Source organism: Protomyctophum bolini (genome assembly GCF_963924005.1).
Source record: "Protomyctophum bolini genome assembly, chromosome: 21".
Lineage (NCBI taxonomy): Eukaryota > Metazoa > Chordata > Actinopteri > Myctophiformes > Myctophidae > Protomyctophum > Protomyctophum bolini.
Genome location: NC_137882.1, coordinates 32,837,662 through 32,862,760, shown reverse-complemented (window position 1 = coordinate 32,862,760; position 25,099 = coordinate 32,837,662). Strand labels below are relative to the sequence as shown.

The following is a 25,099-nucleotide window of genomic DNA, read 5'->3' as shown; positions in this document are numbered from 1 at the left end:
ATCGCAAAGGGATATTTTACATTCAGACATGTGTGGGGTTATTTTAACATCTACTTGGGCTTTTGTGAGAGCCCCAGACAGTTTTTAAGTTGCTTGATTCAGTGTGTTTAGATATTTTATATTTTTGTTTCGACACAGTGTCTTCATCAGAATATGAATCGAATGTCACCCGCATACCTCGATAGAGAAATCTGCGGAGCCGTGCCCTATAGGCCATAGTGATGCATTAAATTAATCGATATGGCAATATATCGATTGAAATCCGGGTTATAGGTGAATCGATCGAGAGGTCGCTGTATCGATACAGCAATAAACAGCATGAATAATCTGGGTGACGCAGTGTTGCCAAAGCTGTTGTCAAGCACCAGCAACTATCATTGCGCTAGCCTTGGATAGACTGGCTAATAACAAGCCAGACTCAAAACACTGATTCACATCTGGGCTTTAGCCAGGCTAAGCCTGGGAGGTATACTGTACCATTTTGGGTTTATGATCTGGTCGGGAGCGGATGATATCTTACGCCATGTTGTAGTCTGGTTTGTATCAGACAGGAATCCCCAAACCAGAATCAGAATGACCCCAAATAATTCCCTGCATCATTTGTTTTAGTAGTTTCTTTAGTACTCCTTGGAATAATTTGTTTGTTTGTGTGGGTGTGTGTGCACTTGCGTGTGTGTGTGTGTGTGTGTGTGTGTGTGTGTGTGTGTGTGTGTGTGTGTGTGTGTGTGTGTGTGCACTTGTGTGTGTGTGTGTGTGTGTGTGTGTGTGTGTGTGTGTGTGTGCACTTGCGTGTGTGTGTGTGTGTGTGTGTGTGTGTGTGTGTTTTTTAGGCCAGTCGTATGGGTGTGGAGGCTGTGCTAGCGCTCCTGGAGACAACAGCCAACACTCCAGCATGTGTGGTGTCTCTATCCGGAAACCAGTCTGTGCGTCTGCCCCTCATGGAGTGTGTTCAGATGGTAGGTACTGTATAGGCTTACCGTTCTACACACCTGCACACACGTACGTGCACTCCAATAAAACTCTTATCACCGGTTAGCTTAGCATCTCGACCTCCACAGTGTTCACACTGTTGTCTGCTAGCTTCCTAGGGTAAGTGACACTAACGAGATTACAAGCAGCAGTGGGAACGGATGTTTATACTGCAGCTGCCTTTGGGCGTGCAACTTCACACTGCTCTCTTAGTTCCACTGGTGTATATGTACTATGCACACACACTCAAACATACATGCAAACACTCACGCACACACACACACACACACACACATGCACACGCACATACATGCACGCAGTGATGACTGGCTGGCTGACTCTTAGAGGAAATGGGTGGGGCAGGAAGAATTACAATAAGGACGACAGCCAACAAACGGCCTGTTGGGTTCAAAATTATCCTCAGAAAGAGACAGAGAGAGAGAGAGAGAGAGAGAGAGAGAGATGTATTGTTGTGTGATAGATGTAGTTGGTTAACGATTATCCAAAGCATTTGGCAGAGTGGGTGAACTCCGCCTGTGCACAGCAGTGATGTCATGTTAGGCTGCCTCATGCACAAAGAGGCTCTGTACTAAGGCTGGCTGTTTCTTGGCTGTGTCTATTTTCACACGTTCTATTGTTTTAAGATAATCGTTCATTCATATGAATGGCTTTGAATGTATGGAGGAGGATCTTGTAGTCGATGCGGTGTTTGATGGGAAGCTAGTGGAGTAGTTGATGTAGTACAGGGGTGATGTGACTGATGACAGGGGTTCTGGTGATGATACGGGCAGCAGCGTTCTGGGCCAGTTGGAGTTTATGGAGGAGTTTGTGGGGGAGACCAAAAAGAAGGCGAATTACAGTAGTCCAAGCGGGAGGTGACGAAAGAGTGAACCAGGATTTGCGGCACTGTGGGAAGTGAGTGAGGGGCTGGAGGTTTATGTTACAAAGTGAATAAACCTTCATACATTTGACAATAACGAGCATTGCTACTGTGTATATATCCTCACCTGTTCTTTCTCTCCTCTGTAGACTCAAGAGGTGCAGAAGGCCATGGACGAGAAGAAGTTTGAGGAGGCTGTCAAGCTCCGTGGAAGGTATGATGACTGGTTATGTTACGATGCAGTGGTATTATACCCTGGCCTTGGATGATCTCTAGTTATAGTCCTCCCAGGAATCTTTGATTCCTCGTTTATTGCTATACCTACTATAATAAGGATTTGTACATGGTGAGGAGTCTGGGAACACCCTCGTAGGGCCTTGGGTGAGAGTATAGGAACGAAGATTGCTCGGTAGAGCTTTGCCTTAGCTCTCTTGCGGTACAGCGACTGCAATAACCGCCCCTGCCGCTCCGATCCTCCTTCTTCATCCTCCCCTCACTCGTGAACAAGACCCCGGATTGTGTTCCGTCTTGCATTAATATAACCAACATATAGTATACTTAACTTCCTATTCAGCGGTATCACAATGACAATTGACTTTTCATGGTTTTCAAGAAAAAAGATATTACATTTTCAGTTATATTGTCATTCAAATCATAGTGTTTTGCCAATTATTTGGGGGGCCACTTTTAATATCCTCACGGCCCACAGGTTGAGAACCACGGAGCTAGAATGACGAGCACTCAAGGTGGGTGCAATTACAATTACAATTTAGGGAATTTAGTGACTTACAATAAGCACGGTAATCGCATACATCAAATGCAGAGAGACAGTCTAGTGCCTCAGTAAACTATAGGATCACAGGTAAACCAAGAACGTTGCATTACTCTAAACAATATACTCGCTAGCATTAGTCGAGCAAAAGGTGTCAGGAAGGAGGTATGGGGAGAGTAAAGTGCTATGGGCCGAGGTGGAGTCTTGACGGGGTGAGTCTTCAGATTACGGTGGAGATTTGCATCCTGGTGGTAGAATTTATGAGCAATGATACCATCATGGGGTCTCTTGAGGACGTGGAGATAGTCAGTCACCAGACAGGATTGATTGAATAGTTTATTAGACATAAATGTAAAAATAGAGTACAGTCAAGCACTTAGTCTAAGAGGGATATAGCACAAAAAGTCCTTGCGGTCTTGATTCCATTTAGGTTCCTTTTAGCCATCGGTTCCTTTGTCCGATAAAGATAATAACGTTGCAGCCTGGATGAATTAACTTACTCTGGACAACGTGTACATAGCTGCAAAGAGAAGGTCAACTTTAGTTTTTTCCCAACCAAGGTTCATGTTTTAGGTTTGTTATTAAAGAAAGTAAAAGATGGGTGTTTTTTCATAGCTATTTTTGACGGGGGGGGGGGGGGGGGGGGACATTCGAACATTTTTGTACAACATTTAGTCATTTAATCATTTAATCATGAACCTTTGCCTGAATGCATAGCCATTGATTGTATGAAACCCCAATAGGTGTGTAACATATTGGATGTGTTTGGTGTGTTATTGCAGGAGCTTTGAAAACAACCTGAGGACATACAAGCTACTGGCCCACAACAAACCGTCATCAGAGATTGTCAGCGTAAGTACAGTAACACTGTGTGTGTGTGTGTGTGTGTGTGTGTGTGTGTGTGTGTGTGTGTGTGTGTGTGTGTGTGTGTGTGTGTGCGTGTGTGTGCGTGTGCACGCACGCACGCACACTTAAATGATGTCACACAAAATTCAAAAAAATTGCCTTTCTACAGTACAAGCTCAAAACGTGTTGCATCACGACATGTTTTGAACTTGTAGATCTGTTTTCTTTTTTTGCTGCTGTTGAATTTGAATCCTGAAAAGTAACAGTTTCTAACATAATGACGTTTCCACCCGACAGCAATGATCATATACTGTACTGTACACATAGTGTATATATCTACAGACAGTGACTTGGAATTGTGTACAGTATTTCACACTATACCACCTTTTGTCATGCAGAATGACTTTAGAATACCATTAGCCTCACCCGCCCCCTCATCCTTACAAACAACATCACAGAAAATAGTGTCTTGGGGTTGCTCAGCTACAGCAGCCTCTAATATTATGAACAGACGGCAGTATCAGGCCTGCAGCCTTCATCCCTCACTAGTGGTTTTAACATAACCTTGTGTTGTGTGCGGAAATAATGCACTAATTGTTTCCTCAAGAGCAGAGTAGTTTAGTTCCTGCTGTGATTTCAGTTTTGTTTTGTACAAGACACAACGAAGTCGCAGTTGTGTGTCGTATGATGAAGTATACAGTATACATCAGGCTTAATAATTGGTTAACTGAGGGACAGTAGGAAAGCTGAGACGGGTTATAATATACATATAAGGTATGAATGCTCGCCTTGCAGAACACCAATTATTTTCCTGCCCACTGTATCGCCTCAAATTGTCCTGGAATTTGCCTCCTCCAGTTCCGGTATGCCAACCTCGACCTGAAGATGCAGTGGCTGATCGCTTGTTTTAAGACATGTTCTATTCAGCAGCAGTAGTCTCGCGTCGCCAGACTGTTGGAGCAACAGTCTGGAGCAACAGTCTGGAGCTATCATGAGTAAAATATAAAGCGGAAGTCATGGAGCCTCCTCCCCACTTCTGTGTCGTCTTTACAGTCGCGCAAATTTATACTAATATAAATAAAAAATCATCTAAGCGTATATAGCTTACTGCTTAGCAGAAAAGGAATATAAAAAAATAGCTCTAAAGATAATTAAAAATATATTTACATTCGGGAGGTGTAGTTCCAGACTCTATATATATATAGCATTCGGAGATTGTGGACTAGTTGTCTGGCTACGCGAGACTAGTTCAGCAGTAGTAGATTTGTCCTGCATTGACGAGGTATACAGTAACACCTGGCGCTGCACCATGGGGGTGACTGCTCAACCTCTCTGGAAGCTCTGTTAGCCTGCTGCCGTGCTTCAGGAGTCTGAGCTATCGTTGACCGAAAGAGCAGAAACAACCTGGCCCAGGCTCCATGCTGTGTTGCTGTTCTCTCCCTTCCATCACAGTTAATGAATCACAGCAGGGCCCCAGCGTGAGGCCACAAACGGAGCAGAAACCATAGCTATCGATCCTCCTGTCGGTTGAATTACTTTTCTCTCGCGTGTTTTTTTCAATCTACCTCTCCTCGAAAGACACACCATGCGTGGCAGTCATTTCAGTTATGTGACATGTCGTGTACATTTTGTCAAAATGTACTGTATCTCTGGGGACCAAATACATAAGTTATGCATGTTTTGAGTTAAATAGTTACGCGAAAAGGGGCAACCAAATTGCTGTAGCCTCTGCTGCACAAGCTCACAACTTTCTTTTTATCAATTTTGAAAGATTTTGATAACGATGACAAAATAGGGTTGAAAGTGGTTTAAATTGGCACAATAATATTTGAAATAGATTTATTTATCATTGGTGTATTATACATATACATTTCTTTAGAACATTTCTTTATTTCTCCTTTTCTCCTGTACTCTCCTTTCCAATCGGCGACCCCTGGTGGCCCCACCAATGTTGACATTCTCTTGGTCATTCATTGAGCATGTACTAGCACAGTGGTTTTCAACCAGTGGTCCTTAACCCATTCTGACCTGAGATCAGATTCATACGAGGTTTCCACGGGACACACACTGGTCTGATTAACCCATTCTGACCTGAGATCAGATTCTAAAAATGTCAGTCGTTCTTCGAATTTTTCAAAAATAGCAGACCTACAAGCTCGTATCGCGCCACTCGGTGGCGCGATATGAGCTTGTAGATCTGCTATTTTTCAATAGCTAAAGCATAACATGATGCCAACACCAAAATGGGTGCCCGGTCAGAATGGGTTAAGGGGGTTCCAGGTGGTTCCAGGTGGTCTCCAGCTAAATGATGGAGAGTTGGTAACCAAATGGAAATGGACCAGCTTGTAGATCATTAACTCTTGAGAGTGTAAAATGAAGTTTCATTTTATGCACTCAAGAGTGCAATTATTGTTAAAACATGACTTAATTTATAAGTCTACACAATTCAACGTTTGCCTGTCATCTCTCCAATGTCTCCAACATCAATATAGCATGGACTCGTGGACACAAATCTTGTCCAAAGACAACAAATTAATATTCTTTTGTTTTGTTGTCTGAGAGGCTAAATGTCATCAAATGGTGCTCAGTGGCTCAAATGCCCAATACATAATGATGGCCTTACAATTTACAATTTACAATTTAGGCATTTAGCAGACGCTCTTAATCCAGAGCGACTTACATTAAGCAAGAACAAAAAGCATGGGAATACATCACATAAAGACATTTATCATGAAACATGCGTAAGCTAAGAAAGTAACAGTGGAATATCTATAATGAAACTATACATATAAGCTATACATCTATACTACTATGCTACACATATGTACTATGACGTGCTATGACTACATACAATGCACTTATGCTGTCTACATAACATGCTATAAGTCTGTATCAAATGCTATCTAAGTCTACAGAATTGCTATCTAAGGGGGTGGGGTAAGTGCTATGGCCTTGATATGGAACGGGTTCGAAAACCACTGGCACAGCTATAACCTTATAACCTTCCTGTGTGTGTCGTCTCTGCTCAGACCGGCTTCAACGTGGCCGTGCTGAACGTGGGCGCGCCCGCCGCCGGCATGAACGCTGCCGTTCGCTCTGCCGTCAGAGTGGGCATCTCCGAGGGCCACAGGATGTTCGCCGTCAGTGACGGCTTTGAGGGATTCTCTAAGGGACAGGTGGGTACTAGGACCATAGATAGATCTAGGAAAAAAGCCATGTGTGTGTAGGAGGAAGTCAAGCGGAAGTGCGGAAGGCACGATGCGTCGCAGCCACTCAAGTGGCCAATCACAGCACTTATTTTCCGGGACTTATCAATTCAACACAAAGGAGCTTTATTGGCATGAGAAAACAAACGTTTTGCATTGCCCTCTGAAGTCGGGTGTCTTTGCACGATTTCAAGTTTGCCAGGTTCACCATATAGTCAGTAATGTTCATGACTCGCCATTTGTTTTGTAACTCCCAAGTAGCAGGTAAACTATTGTTCACAAAATAATATGTTCCATAGCCCATATTAATGACAACAGATATTTGTTTGTATTGCCCATAGTCTTTACTCTTTGCATTGCAATTTGCATGTTTGTGTGCATTTGGGTGCTAAAATGTACAGTTCACTTAAAAATAATAAACATGCCAACATCATGTTGCAGAGCTTACAAGCATTGATAGGCTACTGTACGTACATTCACATCATGAATTAAAATAATTTCAGAAATCATAGCAGACTCACAGACTGTAGACCATAATTATAATTATATGTCTATGATTTAGAGACAGCCTGGCTGTGGGGCATGAGGATATTGCAAATGGGACCCCCAAATAATTTGCAAAATACTACGATAATATGATAATATAACATTAATAAAACATCATAACATAAAAAGCAATAATACAAAAAAATAATCATGGTATCTTTTCTTTAAAACTTAGGAACTTAAAAGTATATTGATCCAAGCCGTAAAACACAATCGATTTGATTGATCGATCATTAAAATAGCATGCCCTGAAAATGCACACGGCCCACCCATCTAATCGCTTAACAAGATGGGTGGACCGCGAAGTTTAGCGAACGCTTATGAGATGATAAGGTTTGAGAACCACTGGCCTGTATAGTGTTTGAATGTGAAACAAGTAACCTGCAACTGAAAGCCTGCATTATGTCCTTCTCAACTGTAATCTGACCCATGGCAAACTGGTTTCTCTTGCCTTGTCTTTTCCTTTGTTCTCATTGCCCTTTCACATTCTATTCTAAATGTCCACAAGGGCCCAATGTCCCCCATGGTCTTGGATCATTTTGAATTAATGTTAAAGGACCAGGCACTACGTTACATAACATGTTTTGTAATGTGTCACAGCAGGCTCACAGCAGGTATCTTGTGTCAAAAACTCAGATCACCATCAGCATTCTAGGGTTTGCTACCCTCCTGGTAACTCACCCTAACAAGATTACAGTAGCCGTGGCCATGGATATTTTTATACTCCAGTGGCCTTGGACGTGCAACTTCACGCATCTCTTAGACATACATGCGCGTCGCACGCACACACACACACACACACACACACACACACCCAATGACTGTGTTTACTGTTGCTACTAGGCAGCATCTTGGGTATAGTCACCAAATATTATAGTTAATTAACATTAGTCTAGATATTAAAATGAAAACTTTGAGGGTCTAATGAAACTAGACATCTCTTAGAAACTAGACTGCCACTCGATAACCCCCCAGTCGCCCTTCCTCTCTCCTCATATTATGTCTCATGCATTGTTCCTTTTCGACCCTCAGATCAAGGAGATCAAATGGTCCGATGTAGGAGGATGGACAGGCCAAGGTGGATCCCTGCTGGGAACCAAAAGGTAAAAGTCCTCAAATAATAACCAGTTAAGATGCCTAAAGGGTGAGGTCGTGTGCACGCATCCGCCTCAATGACGGCAGACTGCTGGGCGAGCGCTGGCGCTTTGGCATGGGGGGGGGGGTCAGATCAACATGAAACCGCATCGCGAATCGAAAGGGTGTGAGCTTGTAGATCTGCCATTTACACCTGATTTCACCCGAATAGTACTACAGTATATATATTTTATTATTGATATACCATCATTGTTCAGTCAATTATTTGTAAGTTATCTGTCATATACAGTATGTACCCTCTGTGCAATCTTTATTTACATTTAGGTATGTAATTTGTATTTATACGTATGTTCCTTCCAATTATGTTCCAATACCAAAACCACATTAAATAATTAATCGCAATTGTCTGTATGACACTTGATAGTAAAGTAAAGTTTCATGATCATGAGTCATGACAGCCCTACTCATGTGTTAGATCCTTCAGACCTTTCAGTAAATTAGTGAAATACTTTTTCACAGCATAAATGACTCATGTAATGTTTCTTTCTGTTCTTTCCAGGACACTCCCTGCAAAGCATGCTGACAAAATTGCCGAGCAAATTCAAGCACATAACATAAATGCGCTGCTAATTATTGGTGGATTTGAGGTACCCTTTTCTTTTTTTCCCCTTTTAATTTTACTGACGATGTCAGCTATATATGATTGATTTTTATCCATAAGCATATCAGCTCTCGAGTTTTGAAAACTTGCACAGTAACGCTAACGCATAACGTATGCTCTATGAGTTTTATGAGTCTGAAAATGGTTACTAAAATATAAAATGTATGAATTAGTTCTCTTAATGCATTGCTAATTTTGCCAGTTGTTAATGAATGTGCTGTATTATATGTTAAATTCATACCTTTCTGCCATTTTATGTTCACCTTTACATGCTTATTCATGCATATCCCTAATGTACACTCAGTCGTGCAATATTATTACAATTTCTTATTAACTTATTTTCCAGAAATGTCTGTAAACCATGCGTTACAGGCATTTTGGTAGGGTGTCATAACAATGACACTTAATCTGAGTCTTAATCTGACACTTAATCTGAGTCATAGCCTACTGAACCTAGATCCCATGCTGTGTGTTGGGCCATTGAAGCTGTTGAAACAAAAAAGTGAACCAAAAACACTGGAAGTGAAACCGCTTCCGCTGCACTTGATTTGGCCTCAATTTGGAAAACCGAGTATATACAGCTTGCTTTTCTCCAACCATTTCACGCTCTCTCTCCTCCTGTTTTTAGAACCCTCACCAGCTTTGGGTGGATTTATCTCTTCTCTCTTGATGTGATATAACATTTTATGTGGAGTACTGGTGGTAACCTGTCTGTTTCACGCTGCTGTCCGTTGTGATAGACGTGGTTCTTCCCCGAGGCGCCCGCCTGCCTGCCAACCTCCTCATGTCTTCCCCCCTCTCTTCCCCCCCTGGCTATATAGTAGCACCTCTCCACCCACCCACCCACCATGAGTGCACCCTCTCCGGACACTAAAGCCCTTGGCTCTGCTCTGTGTAGGCCTTCCTCTCACTGCTGGAATTGTTGGATTTGCGCGGGAAATACGTGGAGCTGTGCCTGCCCATGGTCATGGTTCCCGCCACAGTGTCCAACAATGTGCCAGGGTCAGACCTCAGCATTGGCGCTGACACGGCACTGAACGCCATCACTAGCGTAAGTGATCGCGGGCCCTGTGGCTTATATACCGAGAGATCGCACATGCATCTACAGTACATGCATGTGCATGCACGCGCACGCACACACACACACACACACACACACACTCACACCTGCACCTGCTCACCGCGGTCTGTCGATCAGGTAGGTGAGTGACAACATGGAGGCATGCTGTTATGTGCAAATGTGTCGTGCTGCCATGTTTGCTCCACCTGTGCCCCTCTTCCTGATGTGTGTGTGTGTGTGTGTGTGTGTGTGTGTGTGTGTGTGTGTGTGACGGTGTGTGTGTGTGTGTGTGTGTGTGTGTGTGTGTGTGTGTGTGTGTGTGTGAGATCATTAACATCGCGACTAGTGTGGTGAAGGCACAGCATTGTAGTGTAGCTTGTACTAACCAGGCTAACACACTCTATAGGCTAATGGAAAAGTAGATAGAAGTATTATACCACTCGTTTAATTCTATAGTACCATGCTAAGAATACTAACTTAAATATGATTTTGTGACGGATTTCTGAAGAAATTCAGAGGTTTGTCAATGTGTCTTTTTCTAGTATGCAGCTGGCTGGTAACATGCAGTCGCAATTCATATTGTTGTTGTTATTATAATTAATTAAATTATCGTCGGATTCAGAATAACTTAATTTCAAAGATTTACAGGTATAAAGTAGTGGGTGAAATTAGTTTTTGTTAAGTGGAGGAGAGGGAGAGAAAGGAAATCAAGTAGAAAAAAAAAATCTATAATATATACATACTGTAGCATAACCATCAAAGTAATTATCATTAAATGCTACAGTTTCAAGGCATGTATATACCGTAGGCATTTTGCAGTCAGCAGCAGAAACTACTTCATCAGCTAATATAAAGGACATTAACAACACCAACATCAACATTTTCAGTCCTTTAAGGTGCCAAAACCTGGACAATAATTAAAGAGCGCCAGCATCAACGTGATGGAACATTACACAAGAGTTCTCTTGTATAGAATGTCCAGAAGCTTTCACTGGAGAGACCATCGCAGCCGAGTTCAAATGTGTGCTATAGCATCCCCATCATGTCTGTTGTGTGGCAACAACCGAGTCGGAGCGAAAAAAGACCAATCATCTCGGGATGTTGTTCTCTGGGGACTTCCTTCCCCCTTCCCATCAAGAGGAGGCAGACCGTTGACAAGGTAGTATAGCCAGTGATATGAAGACCCATGACGACCAGCCCCAAGTAATTGCTGGACCAGCTTCATCTTCCCAAATGTATCACCTTATAATAATCCTCCTGTGGACTGAATGGTTCCTGTCTTCCCTCAGTCTAGCCTTCCTACCCTGTTCCCATTGTACAGCCGATCCTTTAAGGCCAGTCTCCACGTACAAGCATCGCTGCATTGTATTGACGATGCGTGCACGCGCGTCGCGCTCACTCACTCACTCACAAAAAAAACGAACACACCCTGCCCTATTTTCTCCTCTTTCACACTTTCCTAATCTCCTCCCATCTCTAGATCTTCATTCTGTTATACCTTTATCTTCCTGGTCATCTGCTTTCCATTGTTTCCTTTCTTTTTTTCCCCTTTTCTATTCCTTTCCTTTCTTCTCTCTTATTATCCTGTCCCCTGCCCTGTTCCTCTTCTCTTCTCCTCCATGTTTCCAGTCTTCTCTCGGCTCTAGCTCTTCCATGTTTCCAACTCCATTCCTCGCACTGGCCAACGTCTGTCCCCCCTCTCTCCGATTCTCCCCTCACTACCCCCGCTTTCTGCCAAAGGGAAGCTAATCTAGCCTCTATCACACGGAAGGGAGTCTGAAAGGCAAGGGTACGCTCCAGAACCCTGGGAGAGGGCGCGGTGCGTCTCTCTCTCAGCGCAGGCCGTCAGCCGCTAGGTCCTTCTAATCTAACCCGTTCACTGTGTTGTCCCGTATACTGCCGTACTTCAGGCCTTTGAGTGTCTGCTGCAGATGTATGAGGCTCGGGCCACGTACGAGGAGTTTTGCATCCCGATGTGTATGCTGCCCGCCACCATTAGTAACAATGTGCCCGGCACTGACCTTAGTATCGGGGCGGACACGGCCCTCAATGCCATCGTGGAGGTAAGGGTTGTCCGACCGACTGCCGCCGTCTGTCTGCCACAGCTTGACCTGCTTCAGATGCTCTAGCAGTGAATCGATGACCTTGATATATAAGTGCCGATAGCTTTTCTACTTATTCCGTGTTCAGTGCAGTGGTCACTGGTTGCCCTAGTGCTGGACAGCATTCTAGAGAGTCAAATACGATGCATATATTTCAGTTACTGATTATGAACTCAAAGCTCCGCTCCGTAACTTTCATGACATGTTCTACCCGAGATTTGAACCGCCAATTTTCTTATTTAATAGTCATAATTAACGAAGCTTTTTGCAAATTGATGCAAACATATTGTGTCCAGCGCTGTTTCCACTTCACTGACATTAGGGCTTGTTGTTATGAAATTATGGCATTTTGTGCTCTTGCACGGTTCAAATGTTTTCCAGCTGCATTATACGTAGCCCTGAATGTGCCTAATTTTGTCTTATTGTCACCTTATTTTATAAATGAGCATGATTGAGCTTTGGAACTTGATGCACTTGAATGTAATGTTATGGTGGTCTTATAATGTAACAAAACATATTCCTAACATGAACTAATGAAACTCTTCACATTACAACTAACCATATAACTAAAACACCCATAAATTACTCTTGCCAGGAGAAAGGTATGTTTTAAGGTGTGTGTGTGTGTGTGTGTGTGTGTGTGTGTGTGTGTGTGTGTGTGTGTGTGTGTGTGTGTGTGTGTGAGAGAGACAGTGCGTGTGTGTGCGACAGTGTGCGCGTGTGTGTGTGTGTGTGTGCGTGATTTTAGAGTCACATAATGTATAGTAGTTAACGTGTGTCTCTGTGTTGCATAATAACAGACCTGTGACCGCATCAAGCAGTCGGCCAGTGGCACCAAGCGCCGCGTGTTCATTATCGAGACCATGGGGGGATACTGTGGCTACCTGGCCAGCGTGGGGGGCTTGGCTGCCGGGGCGGACGCTGCCTACATCTTTGAAGAGCCCTTTGACATCAGAGACCTGCAGGTATGAAGTAACTTGCATAATAGTTTAACAAAATGGGTTATCGTGCTGTTGCCTGTTATGCTATCCCTATAACAACGTCTTATGTCACACAATACAACATTTGACTTAATTTATGCTGTAGTCTAGGGGTGCAGCGAACACATCGATTTCATTGATTATGAATCAAATCCATTTGCTTAAGTTTCAAAGTGTTTGAACAATGACAATAATAGCCAATCTGCAAGCTCACACTGCTTGTTGATTGTTGTTAGCTTGTAGATTGTAGATTATTATTTATTTATTTGCCCGACCACTGCCTCACCTGACAAAAAAGGGTTCTATTTTCCAACTGAAAAGTTCAAATGGTAGACCAGTATATGCTTCCGTTATATGCTTACTGTACAGAAGAGGTCTTTTTTTTTTACATGTTTCTTTACAAGTATTTCTTTCTTCCATTATTAATCATTTCATCAGGTTTTGCGTTTGTAATTCTGGAGGTTATCACTGAGTCACGTTCCATACCGTACCTTATATATATCTTAATAAAGTGATTGTGATCTCTGCAGGCCAACGTTGAGCACCTGACGGAGAAGATGAAGACCAGCATCCAGAGGGGACTGGTGCTCAGGTAGCGGTCTGCTCAGCCTCTCTGGCCTCACACCTCCAGGAAGGGCAGAATCCATTTGGGCCGGCCCTTAAAAATACCGGCCGACGCTGTTTACTGGCCGACGGGCCGGCCGGTCAAAATGGATTCTGCCCTCCCTCCACATCTAATGGCATAGCGGGAGAGTTTCCTCTGCTCAGCCTCTCTGGCCTTCACATCTCATGGCATAGCGGGAGAGTTTCCAGGTCCTGAATTTCAGGCATATTTTTAATAGATTTCCCAAATTTAGCACTTGTTGTAATGCGGGACGCACACATTTACACCTATGTTAATGACATATAATCAGAGCCAACGTGAATACTAGTGCAAACGTTTCTACTTTTCTTGCCTCTTCTCCAAATTGCTCTGCTCCGTCGTTGTTCTTCCTCCTCCTACTTATAGAGCGTCGCAGTCCCGTTTTCCCCTTTTCATGACGACGGCCAGGCCCAGGAAATGAATCCCAATGCATTTTTCCCCATAGACATTTCAAAACGTATTTATTTATTTAATAAAGACCTTTTAAGCGTTGTACGAAGCCAACTCTTGTCGTGACAAATGACGACACACACAATATTTTGGACCAAACAAATAATTACAAAGAAGAAAAACAACAAGTGTTGTAACCTGCCGTTTCTTTGTTTGGCCCAAAACATTGTGTTTGTCGTCATGATTGGTCATGACAAGAGTCTGCTTTGTCCGCGGCGTAAACGTCTTTAAATAAATACTTTCTGAAAAGTCTATGATGAAAATGAACAGGGATTTATTTTCCGGGTCTCTCGAGGGGGCGGGACTGCAACGCTCTATTGCCTGCCGACTGTCCTTGTTGCATTTTTATGAACATTGCATCTTTGTCCCTCGTGTATTCTGGTTTTTCCAAGGATTAGTGCATAGAACGCACAGCAAGGAGACATGTACTGTAGGTAGTAGGTACAGAAGTGCATAATAGACTTCATACCTAGCCTGCCTATTGCCTAAGCCTGCCTAACTCACATTACAAGATCATCAGAGACATTTGGGGTTTGGGAACGGCCCTCCCGAAAATTGGCATCCCAAGCTAAATCGGGAGCAAATATCGGGCAAGATTCTCGTTTCAAAGATCCGATCCTAAACGTCCCCATCCTGATAATATTCATGTACAGTATGATATTTATCTGGATGATCACTACTGTACACGATAGAGAGAAAGTTCCCAGGCGTATCACAACTGTTCACCCAGCATCACATCAAGTTTGTCCTTACATTAGCTATACAGCTTCTGCATGTGATCACTAATTCAGTCCTGCAGTCTGTGATGCCCCAGTATTTTACGATCTTGTACTGTGTGCATGTTTAAACTCTTGTTTGCATGATGATCATTTAAGATTTAGAAAATCCAGTGATTTTCTTTGGTTAAAATAAGTGTTAAAAAAGTTCTATATTGTGGTAGTACTCGTTGCTATAGTAGTGTTTGTTCAGTAAAAGGAGTCTCCATGTCTCCACCTTGTTGTTAAACAAAATGTATTTTCTGTTTGTTTCCTAAAGAGCTGGTGACACAGGGAGACCCCCTATTGTCGAAAAAACATAATATAGCAATGATTACTATCAGAATATAGTGATTTTACTTTTTAACAAACTTTTTTTAACAAAAAGTTCACTAGCTCTACCTTTAATTCTACTGGTCTAAATCAATATTGAATCTGTGGGCTACTACAGTTTCTGTCCATCTCATCCCCTACTTTCCTCTCTCTGTGTGTTCTTTTTCACTCTCGCACACACACACTTTCCTTAAATTGGAGCAGAGCGACGAATTGCACGAAACGGTAAATGTCTATGACCTGTAGTAGTATCCCACCAAAGTGTACAATTCCCCGCTTAAGTGAATCATATTTGGGGAAATTGGGGGCAATTGATTTCCGTGCCATTTTAAAAAATGAATTTCAGGCCTGGTTTCACTCTGAAAGTGAAAGAACATGGGCCCGTGAGGGCAAATGGTAAGCAGCAATACGCTCATAGATGAATCTTGCATGTGTGTTTAGGAACGAGAACAGTAACGAGAACTACACAACTGACTTCATCTACCAGCTGTACTCTGAGGAAGGCAAGGGAGTGTTTGACTGCAGGAAGAATGTGCTGGGACACATGCAGCAGGTATGTGTGGTCTGTTCTGCACGCACATTACTGTTGACACTAGGGATGTCCCGATACACTTTCTTCGCTACCTACATTTCTGTGTTAGCCGATACCAGTGTTGTGATCTCATGTTGTGTTTATAGCTATATATCTTGTGTTGTGATAGCTATCTAGCTATATATCTCGTGTTGTGTTTAGAGCTACCTAGCTATATATCTCGTGTTTATAGCAGACTCCTCACTCAAATGTGCCCTTGCAGTTTGGGGAAAACTCCAAAGCAAACTCCACATGTCCCAGCATTTTATTTACCTGCCATAGTGTCAACCACTTAGCCCTGTGTGGGATCGCTGGTTAGACTGGCATATTCGCCGATACCGATATGACCCGATTATGACAAATAAGGGGCCGATCCGAGACTTTTCCCTATATCGATACAGTATCGGGGTATCTCTAGTTGACACCCCAAAGTCCTGAGCGGTGTTTACTCTGTGCACTATTGAAACCAGACAGAAATGGAACCAGGACCAGTACAGGTTATATACAGTATATATATCCATACAGTATATTATGCACTCTAGGAGTCTAGATAATAGATTAACACTAAGGTTTCTCCTGTGCAACCTCATAAGACCGAGAATAACAGAAAATGTGCACAGACACAGCAGGGCAGTGCAGTGGTATAGAGAAACCACCTGGCATCTGGAAGACCAGGGGTTCAAATCCCTGCATCCGCCCTGATACGGTGCCCTCGAGCAGTGTTGGGCAAGTTGCTTTCAAAGTGTAATAGTTTACAGTATGACTAGGCATTCTAAAATTGAAGAGGATAATGGCAGTGACTGTATCAGCCTGCAGCACACAAGCAGGAAATGTATTCATTAGTAGAGACAGATGATTGAAAATGGCACAAGCGTCCGTTGTGGGCCTGTAGATTGGCTGATGTATAGGTTAAAGTGACTTTGATGTTATGAACTTATTTTGCTGCATGGAGACCCCCCTGGCACCTCCTCAATGACCCCCTGGTGGGTCTCAACCAGACCCCACTTTGAGCGCCATGCACTGCCTTACAAGTAATTTTAGCTTGGTTGCTTTTGAAAGGGCGGGGCGCCTTCTCCGTTCGACCGCAACTTCGGGACCAAGATCTCGGCAAAGGCGATGCAGTGGATCTCCAAGAAGCTGCAGGAGACATACAGACACGGTACGTTTTGCCAAGTATAGAAAACAGCCGTGGCGTTGGATATAGAAGCTTGTAACTTGCTGTGCCGTGTCGTGTCGTGTACAAGTAGATTCTCCCTTCAGATGTGTGGTGTGTGTGTGTGTGTGTGATATCTTTTACCTTGGATCTGTCATGGAGTCATTAATGTGAATTTAATTAAGTGGTTATGGATTTGTATTATTATGTGAATGTTACTTGAATCAAAAGTGTTTATCTCCCCCCCCCCCCCCCCCCCCGTTTTTAAATATATTTAGCAACTGCAAGTGTAGCTTCAGAAACCGCAGGTGTTTTGTTTTCAAAGGAGATCCCCTGCAAATGTACTCACACACACACACACACCAGGTTTGTATGACTATAAATCTACAGTTTAAGTGGTTCATTTCACTGATTGCAAATGAACTATTCTGTTGAAAAAACCACACTGCAGTGTATCTTATACCTAAAAAGGCTAAAAGTTAAAGTTGGAACTCTTGTCCTGTTCTTTCCTGTCTATTTGTGGTGCACAACATGGATGACATAAGATGAAGGTAAATCACTTGTCTTGTTTCCTGACTCCATGACCATCTGTCTGTTCATTCAGCTCTGTTCCTTGGCTTTGTAGTGCTGCTGCTTCGACTCATGCCTCATGCTTAAATATTATTATTATTTAATAATATTGAATATAATATTTTTTATATTTTTGGAAGCCCTCGCCAACCCCTCCCCCCCCCCCCCCCCCCCAATCGTCTCACCTGTCCTTGTGTCGTCTGTAGAGCTTCATGTCACCGTCAATGTTTAGAACTGCTTAGAACAGCTTGTGTTATTTCATCATTTTATTCAAAATCCTGACCAGTTATCCTGTACATACTGTAAAGAAATGTTTCCAATCAAAATCACCATCAACCATGAAATCACTTAACCCATTCTGAACGGAAACCCATTTTGGTGTTGGCATCATGTTATGCTTTAGCTATTGAAAAATAGCAGATCTACAAGCTCATAGCGCGCCACCGAGTGGCGCGCTATGAGCTTGTAGGTCTGCTATTTTTGAAAAATCGAAGAACGACTGACATTTTTATAGAATCTGATCTCAGGTCAGAATGGGTTAATCAGACCAGTGTGTGTCCTCGCATGAATCTGATCTCAGGTCAGAATGGGTTAATAGAGGGTATGCGCATGCATATAGTGGAGTGGCAAAGTGAGTTTAACATCGTGTAACGTAGTTTAATGCAATCACATTGCATTCGACTTCTGTTTGGATGTACAGTATGGGCTGTCAAGGCCAGAAATGTGTTTTTTTGACACTCAGTAGGTGTCCCTGCATAACTTATGGATGTGATGATGTCACACACACATACCCTCTGTAAGAACTGTGCTCCAAAAAATAAGAATATAAATTGTATTCAGGTATTCTAGTATTGTTTATCTACTATAGGGAGTGGGTGCGGGGGGTGAGTATAGGGAGAGCTGGGGTGCATACTTAGTTTAGACTAGTCATTGGTTAGACATGGGTTAAGGTTAGGTTTAGGTGTGCTGCCCCGTGGGAGGTTAGGTTTATAGGGTGAGGGTTTGAGATAGGTTGTAGTTGTAGGACTAATGACTGGTCTAACCAATGACTAGTCTAAACCAAAAACTGTCTAAACTAAGTACTGCACCCGGGAGAGCTCAATAAGCATGAGAGAGAGAGGGAGAGAGAGCTTATGGCACCCTCGCAATAACCCGGCCAACGGTGACTTCCGTAACCTGAACATGCTGATCATCAGCATGTCACAAAGTCAGCGATATTGTGCGTTGTCAGCGATATTACTGATTACTAAGCTGATCGGGGTAGTACAGTATGTAGTTATATGATGCAGTATATGATTTGTACAGTAGGAACAGAAAATAATTCTAGTAGATTTCCACTGGGCTCTTCTTTTTGTAGTCGGTTGTTTGTTTGTATATTGAATTTATGTGTCATGTCTGCCAATTTTTTGTTTATACGAAGCCTAAAAGCCAAAAACGGAAATGTTATTGTTGCGTTTATGTGCCAGTGTTTAAAGCCCCAAAACTCAATTTACCAATTTCACAATTATTTGAGTGGCGATTAATCCGCAAAAGTAGAAATTCATCATCTTGACAGCCCTAGGGGGTTATATTAAGTGAAATGTATATACAAAGTCAATGGGACTTTTCATTGGGAACATTTCCTTATGACCCTGGGGATGTGGCTTTGACCTCAGGGGGTGCAGGCTTTAGTTCCGACATACTATTGATCCGAAACCTCAATCCCTAACCTAATCATAACCGCAAGCACGGGAGCAGCGCATGTCGGACCATCGCATTTTCGCATCGCATCGCATGTCCCCGCGCTTCCGACCTTTGGTGTGTCGGATCTGTGTGTGCACCCCGACCTCAGTTCTTCAGTACTCGGTTCACACAGTATCAGTGGTCCTGTGTCGCATATCACCTCAGCCCTCACATCCATCCTGTCTTTGTTGCCATGCACGCTTTCACTGCACAGAGCATTCATTTAGAATACCCTAATATTTAAAGGTGCTGTAAGTGATAGTTTATTTTTTGTTTGTTTGTTTAAACATTTTAAACAAAAAACTATGTTTAAAAAGTTAAATACAGGGGTGACACAGGGGTGAAACAATGGGTTACAAAATTGTGGGATAAAACATTTTTGGAGAAAAAGTTAAATATCTATATTGTGATGGGTATCATTGCTTTACATTGTTTTACCGTCTTACCGTCTCGCCAGCTCTTTAATGAACAGAAAATACGTTTTCAGAATGGCTACATATTTCATCCAGTCAGGAGAGAGAACCCCATAAAGATAATTTATATCAGCTTGTGTTCCAGTTCCAATCTTGCTCATTTATTTGTTTCATCACTTCCATTTGACTTGTGTATCATTTGTCCTGCAGGTCTCCCTCCTGATTGGATGAAATTGGTGTTCACATGTATTTTCCGTTTATTATATAAGTGGAGATATGCGGAGACTCCTGTTATTGAACAAACACGCTGGCAATAATTGCTATGGGAATATAGAGCTATTATACGTATTTTAACCCAAAACACATCACTAGCAAAGAACTAAAGCCACTAATTGCTGGAAAACACTGTTCTGTAGGTGGTGTCGACTAGAGCTGGGCAATATATCAGTATGAGACTATAGAAATATAATCTGGGATTATGTTGTTTGTTATAAAACCAATGCAACCCAGTCAAATCCCTCATTATGTGAACATACCTCACCAATAAACAAATTCTGATTATTTGTCTTTAAAGGTTGCATTGCTGTTAACCAGTGGTTCTCAAATGGAACCAAATGTTGGTTCCATTTGTACACTCAGAGTTACGGACCTTTTTAAGGCTCCAATTGGAACGCCCACAAGGAACCCTGGAGAACCACACTTTTGAGAACCGGCTGCAGTTAAAATTACAGGATGATCTGAACTTGAAATGAACAACAAACGCCTCTCTACCTGATTGGTCATCATATCCACGTTACAATCTCTCCTAAAAAATGTCAAGAAAAATCACCAATGAACAATCCCCAAAATGTTTGTCACATTTTTCAAATTGAGGTATTGGGTTAAAAATGTGGCGCTATTTGATTTCTTTGTCAATATGGCCCAGCCCCAGTGTCGACAGCCATTATATACAGTATGTATTCCACCGCTCACTGCTGTGTGTGTTGTCCTGTGTAGGCCGAGTGTTCGCTAACACGGAGGACTCGTGCTGCTTACTGGGAATGCGCCGTAGAGCCCTGGTGTTTCAACCTGTCCTACAGCTCAAACCGGAGACTGACTTTGTGTATGTATTACCGTTACATTATCATGTTGTACAACTAGTACATTTGTGTATGCATACAGTAGCTTTGCCTGGTTACTCTTGTGTACTTATTAACCTATATGACTGGGCATCATACATTAAATCATATTGTGATGATAATTCCTATTATACTTCCTTTGTTGTTTTACTGTTATGATGTAAAATCCAAAATATACTTCTGTTCAAATACAGTTTTTGTATACAGTAGTTTAAACTGATCGTGTTGGAATTTATTTTTACTAACTTTTAGTCTGAAATGTAAACAGCATGTGGTACAGTAGACGTTGAAGCTAAAAGGATAACAATACAAATGCTGGGGACTTGTTTCCATTACATCCAGCAAATTAATGTCATACAACAAATGTCTGCAGTCTGCTGCCTTGTCACCTGTTGTCATAATAGTAAGTCGAGTGTGCGGAGGTCTTCCCTTCAAGAAATACAACAAATACAAACACTAGACTACTGTATATGTACAAAAGAGATGGGCAAACATCAGAGACGTGCAGAGAGTGTTGGAGAGGCAGGGGCTGAAATCTCCTAAAAGACAAAAATAGCTAAATGGCGAAAATAGAAGATCTACAAGCTCTCAATATGTCGCAGCCCAGCACTTCTTATCTACTGGAGATGCGGACATGTACGGACATGGATTTCGAAACAAATTAGTTTTCAAAATGCTGCCTTCCGGTATATATATGACATGGAAAGGAGTCGCATTTTGCATTTCTTTCACCATGTAGTAAACGCGGCATTCGTGGAAAGGGCAGTTGGGTAAAAGGGCAGGGGCTGAAACCCCCTTTGATGTCTATGTGTGCACGGCCTAACATGCCTCCCCTATAGAGCATTTATTATTATTTTTTATTATTATTTATTTTCTTCTTTCTAATGATTTGATCGGCCCAAAACATTGTGTTCATTGTCATGATTTATCACGATCCGAATTGGCTTTGTCCGCGGCGTAACCGTCTTTAAATAAATTATATTAGAAGTGCCGATGGGAGAATGCATTGGGGTTTCATTTCCTGGGCCACTCGTTTTTCTGAGAGGGGGCGGGACTGCGGCGCTCTATTGGTTTCCAGATGGATTTATTTGTCTTTCTTTTTTTTTGAAAAGAACATCCAAAACATCCGTTAATAATCATTTTAATGGATGACGATGTGCTTCTGTCTGTCTTGTCTTGCAGCCACCGGATCCCCAAGGAACAGTGGTGGTTGAAGCTGCGTCCGCTGATGAAGATCCTGGCCAAGTACAAGACCAGCTACGACGTGTCGGACGCCGGCCAGCTTGAGCACGTGGTCCGCAACCGGCCCAGAGACTCCGACGGAGCTGCCACCGTCACCATGTGAGCTTATGGGATGTGGAGGAGGAGGAGGCCCCCCGGGGCCCGGGGGGCCTGCCAGGAGTGGACCACTGTGTGTCATCGTCCCCCAATTCCTACTGTACCTACTGTACCTATACCCCCCCACCCCACCATCACCACCACCCCTCAGTCTGTCAGGCAGTCAGCGTATCGTTGCGTTGTAAAAAGAAAAAAAAAGAGTGCCAGTTTAAACATCTCTCTGTTCAGACTCAATTTATACTTCGTCGCGCGGCTGTGTTACTGCAGGGGTTGTATAACGTTTAGACCTGAGGCCGATTCTACAAAGCGCCTTCTAAATCCTGACCCGAGTTTTCTGAAAAACGTCAGATTTCTTATTCAAAATATTAATATATATGTTGCTATATACAGTATAAGCAACAGTATATAGCTGTTGCTATATTACATTACAGTATATAGCAACAGCTAATGTTACAAAAAGGGGTTCCCGAATTGAAAGGTATATAACAGCGAATAGGGGGTTCCTGGTCTAAATAGGCTGAGACAATTATGTGTTAAGCACTTGAACCCCCAGGAGGCCTATTCGGGGGGGGGGGGGGGGGGGGGACCTTCAGCAGAAATTGAAGATTTACAAGCTCGCGTTGCAGCAATTGTTTGAGCTTGTATGTCGGCTATTTTTGTTGAAGAGATTTGGTGTAGACCGGCGGGAGAAAAAAAAACGGTCCCAGTAACTCAAGTCCGTTTCACTGAGACTAGAGGGTTTAGGTGGTTAAGTTGAAAACATACTTGAATTGTGTAGAGCGATGCGACCGTGTGACAAAAGTATTGATTAAGCCTCTTGGAGCTCTCGCCTAGCAAAGTGTGCATCATGTTCTGACAACACCACACACACAGAAGGGTCTGTTTTCCCAATCCGTGTAATCCATCGTTTAAGGTATAGTTACTAGGAATTTTAACCTAAAGCTCTGCAGTGCTCCTGAACTTTGAAAAAGAATATTCAAAGTCAAAATGTGTAGACACACACAGAACACCCCCATGCCATGACATAACAACCACTGACTGTTCAACGTGTGTATCTTTGTTGCCCTGGTTGTTTGTTTGTCGCCGTCATTTCTAAAAATTGCACTTTCTCTGTTTCTGAACCTCTTTAAGTAGGCTATGACGGTATAAATTCTTCTGTAGAACCTTTCTGTGTGTGTATATACGGTATATATCTATATATATTTGCCTATAGGGCCAGTGTGAGGCTCTGCAGCGTATTAATGTGAGGCCGACGCAACACCGTACACAACTACGCTCAGTAGAGTGCTGCAGTCCTCCAAGGCCTAAACTGAAAGTTTGGCCGGATGGTGACGCTAAAGGGAAAGGTTCACCAGGGTCACCAGAACCGTCAATCCGTTCGTTGTTCGTGGAGATAGGTCGGTCACAGGCCGACAACACGGACGAGGCACAAAGCAACCTCCTAGTTATAGAGACGAGGACTCGACTGCTTGCTGCAGCAGGTGGAGCGCATACTGCCTGATGAGCTTTACATTTCAGGAAAGGTTTTACTTTTTAATACTCTTCATTGGTTTTTTTTTTGCTCGAAACTCATGGATGTAACATATTTAATTTAGGCACTGCTGTACTAAGTTATAGGTAATTTAAATGTGTAAAAGCAACAGCTGATGTTTCCCACCAAAATAAACATCCGTTATACAAAATGTCCCCATGTCTTTGAATTCTTTGTTATACCTTGTACGTTTTTTTTTACCTTTATCACAACCAGAAAAATAGGGGAGAGAGAGAGAGAGAGATTGTATGATTGTAATTTTAACCAACTATTATTAAGTGCAGTAGCCTTAAAAAAATTTGGGAAAATGACTTGGTGTTATAAGAATAATAATAAGTAAATTTTTCCACTGCGTATGGACAATAAAGTTCCATACTATCTGGCGCCCGCTGGCCAAGTGGTCCAGGCACATGCCACATATATAGGCTTTGGCCTGACAGCGCATTGCGTGTTCGAGTCCCGTTCATGATGACCCTTGCTGCATGTCTCTCCCCTTCTGTCTCTGTCCATCTTCACTTGATACTATCAATAAAGGCAGAAAAGCCACACAAAAAAATCTTAAAAGTTGCATACTATCGTATGGGTACTACTTTTCTGCTTGGAGGCGCGGTTCCAGAGTCTATGGGGGCATATAAACTAAAAGGAACGAGATGATTCATGTGAGCTTATTGTTGCTGAGTTCATGATGTTCCTGAGGGAAAATTCAACAATCATAAATAATGCCATGTCATTATTCTTAATGAGTATAGATTCAATAACCATACAGTCACGCTACAACAAAGGTGTACATGTTTGCTATCACAATGTATAGCCGGCCATAAAACACACCTGAGGTGATGCAGCCTTAATGTGGTGAGATGGATCAGACGGTGTGATCAAGTCTTGTGGTCACATGGAGAATTAATTCATGTATTTGATGATTAAAAAAAAACATATAGACCCTGCCGTCATACATTAACTATAGAAAAGGGTGATCCTCTGAGCACATGAAGTAGCCTACTGTACGTTGTGAGTGAGTTATAGTTATACATATAGTTATAGTCGTAAAAACTATATAATTATATATAATTATAATATAGCGCCTTTCTCCAATGCGCTTTACATAGATTGTGCATTACATTCACCCATTCATACACCGATGGCAGCGGAAACCATGCAAGGCACCAACCAGCACATCGGGAGCAATTTAAGGGGTTCAGTGTCTTGCTCAAGGACACTTCGACACTAACTCTGGGGGAGCCCGGGTTCGAACTGGCAACCTTGAGGTTGCCATCCAGCCACTCTACCCCTGAGCCACTGCCGCCCCATAGTCGTAAATAGAGGTTATTACGACAGACTGTAACTTTTCACACTAGTATAATATAACATGTAAGGAATAAGGTGCA

At 42.6% G+C, this 25,099-nt stretch overlaps 1 protein-coding gene across 5 annotated transcripts in view; it reads left to right on the top strand.

Annotated features, from left to right (window-relative positions):
* LOC308336612 (ATP-dependent 6-phosphofructokinase, platelet type-like) overlaps positions 1 to 23,859 on the top strand; it is a 40,684-nt gene extending 16,825 nt beyond the window's left edge. For 2 of the 5 annotated variants that reach the window (XM_080794033.1, XM_080794034.1), the window contains exons 10-22: positions 831 to 956; positions 1,999 to 2,063; positions 3,404 to 3,473; positions 6,497 to 6,643; positions 8,252 to 8,322; positions 8,874 to 8,961; positions 11,946 to 12,098; positions 12,938 to 13,102; positions 13,648 to 13,709; positions 15,740 to 15,851; positions 16,929 to 17,028; positions 20,724 to 20,829; positions 22,028 to 23,859. In XM_080794033.1, coding sequence (XP_080650159.1) covers positions 831 to 956; positions 1,999 to 2,063; positions 3,404 to 3,473; positions 6,497 to 6,643; positions 8,252 to 8,322; positions 8,874 to 8,961; positions 11,946 to 12,098; positions 12,938 to 13,102; positions 13,648 to 13,709; positions 15,740 to 15,851; positions 16,929 to 17,028; positions 20,724 to 20,829; positions 22,028 to 22,190 — 1,428 coding nt within the window. In that variant the 3' untranslated portion in view covers positions 22,191 to 23,859. Of the gene's footprint in view, positions 1 to 830; positions 957 to 1,998; positions 2,064 to 3,403; positions 3,474 to 6,496; positions 6,644 to 8,251; positions 8,323 to 8,873; positions 8,962 to 9,873; positions 10,027 to 11,945; positions 12,099 to 12,937; positions 13,103 to 13,647; positions 13,710 to 15,739; positions 15,852 to 16,928; positions 17,029 to 17,300; positions 17,523 to 20,723; positions 20,830 to 22,027 lie in introns of those variants that run through there. The other 3 variants (XM_080794036.1, XM_080794037.1, XM_080794035.1) reach the window with 3 other exon arrangements.
* The last annotated feature ends 1,240 nt before the right edge of the window (positions 23,860 to 25,099 follow it).